Here is a 9,626-nt window from a genome sequence, read left to right as displayed (position 1 = left end):
AAGTGGTGGTCATCCACAATCATCAATAGATGGTATCGTGTCCATGTGGGGGAGGTTTTCATTCATGACATCATAAAAACCCTGGAATTCCAAAGCCGGTTCTCTCAAGGGTGGAGCAAGGAAGAAAAGGAGATAATGGATTTTTCTCATATTTGGTGGTCATTAAAAGTCAGTTTAGCCTTGACCTTTACAAGCTGTGTTTTGCAGTGCTGACGTCACATTCCCTGTAATTTAACCTGTTCCCTGTAATCAATCTCCTGTGATATGGAAATTGTGTCATACAACGAGGTCTCCACATCCATTCGTTTACGCCCTGTCACCTCCCCAGGCTGTGGCAGCAGCTCAACCAGCTTGACTCTGGGAATATGCAAGCATTAAAATTTAAAAAATAAATGCCAATTTGCTTACAGAGCACAGATATGGTGCCCTTGGGCAAAGTGATGAAGCCGCCATCATTTTGACTTTTTTGGTCTTGTTGCCTTTTGGATTCCATTACTTGTGTACACATGTTTTAAAATAATGAAATAGAGATATTGATATGGTAATAGTTAAACGTGCATACAAGTTTGAAGTACATCTTGTCTTTACAGTTTTACAATTCAACTTGTCCAAAAAGGACTAGGAAGAATACAATACTACCCCTTCTCCTTGTCACATCCATTACTAATAATTTATTCACTCTCTGTCTGTCTCAAATAATAACGAGAGAAGTCATAGAAGTCATTGAAACATTCTTCTGTGATAGGTAAAGAAGAATGTATAATGATACCTTAAGGATGAAAGAACGAAAAGTAAATTTCGTCATCCCACAGCAATTTGTGGTTTGAATTTCAGTGTTTTTCAGAAATATATGAATAAATTATGCTGTTTTGTGTTTGAATACGGCCTACTACTTAAAACTAGGGCTGTCAAAGTTAACGCCTTGTGACGCGGAAGTTTCCTTTAACGGCGGCAATTTTTTTGACTCGCAATTAATGTGCACTCCTCCTGTTTGACCCTCGGCCCACACCGTAGTTTGACTGAAGCACGGTAACTTTGTAGCCACAAGCTGGAACAAAAACAGCATATATACGTATATGTATATAAAAACTTATTTCTATCTGCGATTAAATGTGATTAATTGTGAGTTAACCCTGTCCAATGCAATTAATCGTGATCAAATATTTTAATCAATTGACAGCCCTAGTTAAAACATATGGTGGTGAAGCACATTTGACGTATATTTTGCCTACTAAGCTAAAATACTTATAAAGTATAAGGCATACAGAAGATGCATTCAAAGAGGCTGTGAATGATATGTGGTATTCTACAATGGTCACTAGGTGTCAGTAATGTTGCTGTAATGTTTGGTGAGACAAACAAAAAGACTTGATCTCCAGAACAACAGGCTTTTATTGCAGGTTTGACTTAACCCACGCCAATATTTAATTTATAAATACAGAATCTTATTTGGGGGAAATTCACTTATCACAGTCAGGTCTGGAACCAATTGACCATGATAAACAAGGGATTATTGTCGTAAGAACAGGTGTACATTGTACATTATAATTCATGTATTTGGAATAAATAGGTATAATGAAGAGATAAATATGTCATAGATGCTCGGTAATGTCTCTTTAAGTAGTACGATTCAGGACAATGCAAGGAGAGACAGTAGCTAGATAGAGCGATAGATCGATGGTATGGGTTAAGAGTGTAGATTTAATTTGCTGCTCTTCCTCTGCTTCAAGACAGATGTGGCTGGTGGTTAAGCGAGGAACAAAGAAGGCGAAAGATAAGAGTGGGACCTGTAAAATTGTGCTGTAATCTATAGGTGATCTTGTATAAACAGGGGGCGTCCCTGGACAGGCGGCGGGGGGTAAATCACACCCTCATCTGCACTGCTACCACCCAAGACAAAATAAGATGTCTTGACCTCCCAAATGGTGTGGTAAGAGCTGCTGTCAGTCTGCCAACGACTGTGTATCTTGACATTTTGGAGCAAATCCTCCCTTTAAGATAGATATTTGGGCTGCTGACTGTCAGGGACATTTGTTGCTCCCAAAGGAGAGCTCCTTCACTCAATGTTGTTACAGCCTCCTCATCGGTGCCATCCACACCAGGGTGGAAAGAGAGGCTGCATCCTCTCTCCTCTCTGACTGCCTAACTAGATCCTCTATCTCTGACACCCTGCTCTGTCACCCAGAACAAAGCCCCCACACCTACACCCCCCCTTTTTGACAGAGAGGCAGGCAGACGGATGCCCCGTAGAGACTGCAAGGAGCGAGGAGAGCAAGATGGTTGGAGAGGAGGTGAGGCGTTTGAGCCAGAGGGATTTATTCTCTGTCCTGGCAGGTCGCTTTTTTTTTTTTCAGGTGGGCTGATGGATTTTCTACCTCTCCAAGCAATGTAGCAGCCAGATGAGGTGTTGTATTAATAGTCAGTGACAGGTCATCTCTGGGGCGTGCTTCAAGTTAACATGTCAGTTTCTGTGAAGTTCATACTGAAGCCTGTTCATTTATTTAAAAAATCTACAAAAGATGAAGTAAAAGTGTAGCGTGCACCAACATCATTTGTCAACACTGATGCTGGAGATATAAAGTGTAGTGGAGAAAAGCATGAAGGATAAGAGGAGTGTGGATTTTCCATTCGGATAATAATAATCCCTAAGTGACATGAGGCGTTTAATTGCATCAGTACAGCGAGAAAACGGCATTAGCACTCATCAATGATTTCAAATGCAGACATGCGCTTTTATTTGTTTCCACAGCTGAGGGGTACACGACAACATATGCTAGCTGGGCAAAGAACAAGTCAACAACATGACCCAAGGGGATGCTCATTTTTACGCCATCGTTTCTTCAGCGTGATTTGCTCATTCTGCCACATTTATCCATGCTTTGCCACTAAACACAAAGGAGTCTACATCCTGATATGACGATATGGATATCTAAGAAGTCGCTTCTTCTGCAGCAGAATGCAAAGAGCTGAGTAAATTTGCTGTCTTTAGCCTCCACTTATTATATTAAACATCAGTTTAAGGAAACATTATCTTAATTAATTTCCTCCCCGCTGCTGTTTTGGGAAAGGCAAAGCGGCAGGAAAGAGCACATAAAAGGCTGACTTTGAAGTAAAGAAGAACCCACATCATAGAGATGACTTCTTCCAAAACCTTCAGGGGGCAAGCCAGTTAACTCTTTCAAAGCATCATGAATCAAATAGAGCTGGTGAGTGGACATCGGTAGAACTTGGCAACTCTTGCGGCAAACCTCCAGCAACTGTTTTGTAAAATGATAATACGCTTGTCTTTCGGAGAGATCACTGGAACATGACAAGTGACTTAACAAAATCGACACTTCCTGAGCCGCCGCAGATTGGCGTTGATACAGAGCTGCCATGTGGGGGATGCCTTGTAATCGTGGCCAACACACAAAGACGCAGGCGAGCACAAAACCTGCAGCTTTGAGCTTTGGAAAGACAAATATGCACATCAGAATCATCTGACAAAAGAGAGAGAGGTTCTATTTTGGTGGAAGTGTACTTGTACTCCTTTTTGTCTGCAGCCGACTTTTAAATTTAGTTAGCAAGGCAAAAATGGTTTGAGATAGGAGATATTTTTGGCCAGTTTGTACCTTGTTAACACATTTTCTGCATAATCTTAGTGTGATCTAAAAGAGCAACACTTCATCAAAATGGAGCAAGATGCCTCCATGGATTCCCTGGATACCAGACCTAGATCCTTTTCTGTGAGTTTGATGTGGCTGAAGACTTCATACTTCAGCAATGGCTGCTTCCTGCGTGGAATGGAGAAATGGTTCTTTTTCATTACTTTTCTCAATGTTTTTTTTTCTTTTTAGAAAACTAGCAACATCTGATATCTATTTTCCAAGTGTTAATAGATGTATGTAGTCTTTCTCTTCTTCAAGGTTTCAGGATCACACGGCATCTTTGCAAGCACGGTGCAAAAATCCTGAACTATGTCTACATTTCAAATAGTTTGCTCTCTACTAATAAGATGAATAACATTCAATTCTCTTAATAAAATGCTTTGTGACATGCTTCAGTATATGTATCACCCTCTCTAAGAGCCCTGTTAAGAGCAGACAGTTTTAGAGTCTTTTTAGAGTCTTTTCCAATGCACATGAGCCTCTGTTTAGGACTACTGAGTATGCTGTATATATGGTTATTTATTTCCTGAGGAAATAGAGTAATGAATCCATCGGGATGTTACTGAAAGGTTAGTTCTGATATTTGTACAGTGGTATGAAAAAGTTTGGGCAAATGATCAAGGTTTTCCTTTATAAATCACTGCTTGTTGGGATCAGCACTTTCAGTTAAATATATCATATAGCAGACAAACACAGTGATGGATGAGAAGTGAAGTTAAGTTTATAGGATTTACAGAAAGTGTGCAATTATGATTTAAACACAAGTAGGAATGGATGAATTGAAGTAGGCAAGTGCATACATTTGGGCACCCTTGTTTTATTTATCTGAATACCTCTAACACCAAATTTGTTTGGTAAGCTCATTGACCTTTGACCTGCATACACAAGTGAAGCCAATCAGGAGAAAGGGTATTTAAAGGTGGCCAATTCCAAGTTGCATCTTCTCCGAAAGGTAGCACCTCAGTAGCCTCAAAACAACTGACAACTGCCAAATGACCTGAGAGCAAAGATTGTTCAACATCATGGTTTAGGGGAAGGATACAAAAAGCTAGCTCAGAGATTTCAGCTGTCAGGTTCCGCTGTGAGGAACATAGTTAGGCAATGGAAGACCACAGGCACAGTCCTAGTTAAGGCCCAGAGTGGCATGCCAAGAAAGGGCAAAGGTTGGTGAGAACAGTCAAACTCAACCTACAGATGAGCTCCTAAGATCTACAACATAATCTTGGTGCAAATCTTGACAATGATCAGGGGTGCCCAAACTTTTTCAGACCACTGTATGTTGGTACCATACCTATCAACATTTGCAGTTGAAAGAGGGATATTTTAATAATAATGTTCCTGTGAAAACACCTGACTGCCCACTGCCACTGCTTCACCTTTGTGTGGATACTGTCACCATTGTCATCTACAGTACCAAAGAGGAGTTTCTTTTTTTTTTTTAATGAAAGGGGGAAATCGGGATGCCAAATCAGGGGTATTCCTCAGGGAAAACAGAGGAGTTGACAGGTATGGTTGGCATGTAGGTAAAGTTCATACTTTTTTGTGTTTATCCACTGATTATCAGAAGTTTATCATTTCAAAAATGAACTCTGATGTCTTCTATGGCATGAAGTGACAATGTGTATCCAACAACACTGCAGCTCTGGCTTTCATATGATAGTTGGTGCCTGTAGTTTGGTTATCTCGTGCAAGAAAATGGCAAATCTTTGTCCAGGTAGCCACCAGGTAATGAGTTGGTGAGGTGGTATTATTTAAATTAGGGAAAAAATGAACGGTTTGCATAATTACCCATCAAAATATCAAAAATTTGATTGTGTAATTTCACACTTGATGATTAAGTACTCCATATCAATAGCTGTATATCAATTTCCACTCCCCTTTAACAAACTTGAACATGAAAAAAAATGACTGTACAGTAACACAATACTCTGCCATTGTCTGAATGCACATGAACATAGTAAATAATACAGAGCAGAGCTAACACGCTCACGCAACAGGTTATTCTCCAGAGTGAAGCCGCAGTGCAGCGGGACTCTCAGGTGTGAGAGACAGACAGAGAGAGAGACATTCATCAACATTCATATGTTTCTTACACATTGGGGGCCACAGTTTGCTCCTGCAGAGTGTCAAGCTGTGTGTGTGATAGTATCAGCTATTTAGAGCTGATAACTCACGATGGCCATCTGCTGAAGATATGTCAATGCTGGCGTTAAGCCAGGAATCAATCTACACTACATTACCACAGGGGCTTTACAGCTGCTGGCCATTGCAAGTAGGCTATTTATCTTTATTTAGACATCACATATTAAAGTATCAAATCCCTTAATAAAAGTCATAAAATCTCATAAAACTGAGTGCAGAGGATATGAAGGATAGCTGGAAATAGAATTAGCATGAGACCATCTTGATATTGAATCACACCAGCTCCATATCCCTCACCAGCCGAGACAATATTACAATAATAAGTACTTTTACCATAATGTAATAGTGATTACTCCATATTTCTGTAGGGATTCAGTACTGATGTGATACAATAATAAATACTGAGTATGACAGTATGACACTGTAAGACAGGTATACGATCAATTGGTTATTGTTGTACCTACCAGTTGCTCATGCAAGAGCTGTTTCTGATACTTTGTTTTCATAAAGCAAGATCTATCTTTTTGTGCCTGTGAGGTCAATATAAGTACATTACTATATTATTGTATGAGTACCCTGGATTTATTACAGCATAATCAGATGAGGACCCAGGAGTAATTACTGCATTATATGTGGGTACTCCGAGTGGTTATTGCATTATGTCTAAGGAGTGAGGACTCATTATCACATTAAGTGTTCTTCTGTATATCCCTACTCCATAACTTCATAGCATTTTTGTAAAGCTATCATCACTTTATGCATGTTTGTTGAGGAAACTTATGTCCCTTGCATGCAGACCCACAGTTTGACAACAAACTGCCACAGTCGGTGAATCAATCACGTTTAGACATTTATACAACATGTAATTTAGTGGAATTGGCAACAACAAAAGCGGTAGAAAATGAATAAATGAATGAATGAACCTTGTATTGAAAGTGAAACATTAAGTAAAGCGAGACACTGCTGCCCTCTTGTGGTAATCAGTAAACTCAGTAGACGCCATTAGGCTTGATTTTTGATTTAGTGAGAACGAAATATCTATTGAAATGTGTAGTTATTGTAATATATTGTAAGATGTTTTTAATGAAAACAAATTGAAGGGAAAATTGTGGTTTATATTGACCGATTTATGAAAATTTACATGTGTTGTGGGATGACGTACTGATTTAAAATGGAACACAGGAAATGTCGTCATAGCTCATCATCCAATCAGAAACGATTACGAACTTCCTTTGTATTGCTGCAATTTCAGCCAATCACCGTGGTTGTTCTATATGAGACTGACGAATGATTTTCCTTCATGTTCACGGGTCCAGGCGAAGAAAGCCGATGATGTGTATGTTTTGAAGCTCAGCGACAACTGTTTATCCAAGTTGTATTGTTTTTTGTCATAGGTGGATATGCTAAAAAAAAAAATAATAGCAAGTTAACTTAGGAAATGTATGGTGTTGTTCAGTCGCTTGTGACGACAACTTGACCAGTTCACGATGTTCTCCTCTCAGTCAGCCGCTTCCCTGATGTCCTTGCTGGGGTACAGGTAGACGGGGTGTCGTGGATATAGAATGGCGGAATTAACCCCCTATGGTCATGGCGGCTGTGACGGCGTGGCGATACACTAGCGACCGTCTCCTTGGAGGATGGGGCCCGCTGCTGTGTGTCTTCCTGGGATCCCTGGTGGCCCTGCTGACGCCAATGGTTGGAGTGGAAGAGCATTGCGTGGGCTCCTTGAATGTCATCGCACAGCTCCACTGCCAGCTGTGGGGAAGATCCAATGAGCCCCCAGATGCGCAGTCCACCAGCCTCACTGTCCCCTTCACGGACCTCGGCTTGCTACCTCTCAGGCCTAAGCCCAGCAAAGGTACTGACGATTCAATAATAGTAATTATTTAGTCTGTACTTGTCATAGGAGTCTTTTTTAATCATTACCTAAAGTTTGCCAATTTTGTCACATATTTACAAAACTAAGGCAAGGTTATTCAACTGAATTATTCTAGGGAGCACAAGGGGACACTTTACCCTCATGTCAATTCAAGGCTTTACCACACCATCACCTTTTAACCCAACCTAATAGTGAATGTGGGCATCAAGTACTCCAGTCAAACAGACTTGTCAAAGATCCTCAATATTTAGTTTTTAAGGGTGTACTGCAAAAAAACACAAGGCTGAAATCCTTACCATTCTTTTTATGACGGCAGCCCCTTAAAAAAAAAGATGGACTGTAAAAATGTTGCTTCCTCAAGTTTTGAACTGGTGTAAGGGGTTGGCCTGTGGGCTGCCAGTTGAATAGTCCTGCTCTAAGGGGTTCACTGGTCACTTTATTAGGTACACTTCACAATCTTTCTTAATTAAACAGTCTGCTCTTCTAAATATGATCATGCTCAGCTGTTCATCGAGTTGTTTTCTCTTTTTTTGCCTTCTTTCCCATGTAATACCTATTTGTGTCATGTTTGGATGCAGAGATGGTTCTTGAGGCCAGAGCAGCGCTGCAGCAGGCTCAGGAGATGAAGAAACAGGGCAAGAGGGAGAAAGCCCACAAGCTGCTGGTGCATGCACTTAGTCTGAATCCAGAATTCGTGGATGCCCTGACGGAGCTGGGGACTATTTTGGAGGAGAAGGATGTGGTGCAGGCAGACCACTTGTACACCAAAGCTTTGGCCATCTCACCTTGCAATGAAAGGGCACTGATAAGCCGTGACCGCACCCTCCCTTTGGTGGAGGAAATAGACCAGCGTCACTTCGGCATCATTGACAGTAAGGTGCGCAGACTCATGTCCATTCCTAAAGGAAACTCTGCACTACGTAGAGTGATGGAGGAAACGTATTACCACCACATTTACCACACAGTGGCCATTGAAGGTAGCACGCTCACTTTATCGGAGATCCGTCACATCATTGAAACACGCTATGCTGTCCCCGGCAAGAGCCTGCAGGAGCAGAATGAGGCAATCGGTGTGGATGCAGCAATGAAGTACATCAACACCACATTGTTGTCCAGAACAGGCGCCATCAGTGTCAGTGATATCCTGGAGATCCACCGCCGAGTGCTGGGCTACGTGGACCCTGTGGAAGGAGGACGGCTGCGTACTAACCAAGTTTTTGTAGGCCATCACATCCCGCCGCACCCCCAGGACCTACAGCGTCACATGCAGGAGCTGGTTCTGTGGCTCAACTCAGACGAGGCCTTGCAGCTGCACCCTGTTGAGTACGCTGCTCTGGCTCATTACAAGTTGGTATACGTGCACCCATTTGTGGACGGCAACGGACGCACATCACGCCTCTTGATGAACCTCGTCCTCATGCAGGCGCGATATCCGCCCATTACCATTCGCAAAGAGCAAAGGGCCGAGTACTACGCTGCTCTAGACACGGCAAACGAGGGAGATGTGCGTCCTTTCATTCGCTTCATTGCCAAATGCACAGAGATGACACTGGACACTTTGTTGATCTCCACTACTGAGCACGCTGTGGGTTTGCCGGGGGCTGGGCAGGAATATGCATGCCCAGACTGCAAACAAACCATCCCAGTTCACAACTGAATTAGTGATGGGAGGGCAAGTGGAAGACTGCGTTTTTTTTTATAGATCATGTCCAGCCATTATCTGTAACCTGCTGAACATTTTATTATATTAAGTCTGAATTTGCACACGGGGGTGTTTAATTTCACAAGTGGGAAGCTCTGGAGTAAATGTCTCATCAAGCTTCCATGATCTGGTAGTTTCAGATCTTTTGAGATGACTGTGATTTTCATATTGCTGTAAAGCACTGTCATCATATTTATTTTAATAAAAGTGTTATATTAACATTCAGTATGTCTCAAGATAATATATGAACTCACAA

At 41.6% G+C, this 9,626-nt stretch overlaps 1 protein-coding gene across 1 annotated transcript; it reads left to right on the top strand.

Annotated features, from left to right (window-relative positions):
- The first annotated feature begins 7,065 nt into the window (after window positions 1-7,065).
- On the top strand, window positions 7,066-9,595 carry ficd (FIC domain protein adenylyltransferase). Its single transcript, XM_058071194.2, has 2 exons — window positions 7,066-7,647; window positions 8,247-9,595. Exons 1-2 carry the CDS (start codon window positions 7,371-7,373, stop codon window positions 9,323-9,325), a joined length of 1,356 nt encoding a protein of 451 aa, XP_057927177.2. The 5' UTR covers window positions 7,066-7,370; the 3' UTR covers window positions 9,326-9,595.
- The last annotated feature ends 31 nt before the right edge of the window (window positions 9,596-9,626 follow it).

The sequence above is a fragment of the Doryrhamphus excisus genome, linkage group LG3, assembly GCF_037039965.1.
Source record: "Doryrhamphus excisus strain RoL-2023G ecotype Guam linkage group LG3, RoL_Dexc_Guam_v1.1, whole genome shotgun sequence".
NCBI classification, from domain to species: Eukaryota; Metazoa; Chordata; class Actinopteri; order Syngnathiformes; family Syngnathidae; genus Doryrhamphus; species Doryrhamphus excisus.
This window is presented reverse-complemented; position numbering and strand designations above follow the sequence as displayed.

Coding starts and splice junctions, on each gene's coding strand:
- ficd (XM_058071194.2), top strand. CDS start 7,371: ATGGTCATGGCGGCTGTGACGGCGTGGCGATACACTAGCGACCGTCTC. Junction 7,648..8,246: donor CAGGCCTAAGCCCAGCAAAG/GTACTGACGATT, acceptor GTTTGGATGCAG/AGATGGTTCTTGAGGCCAGA.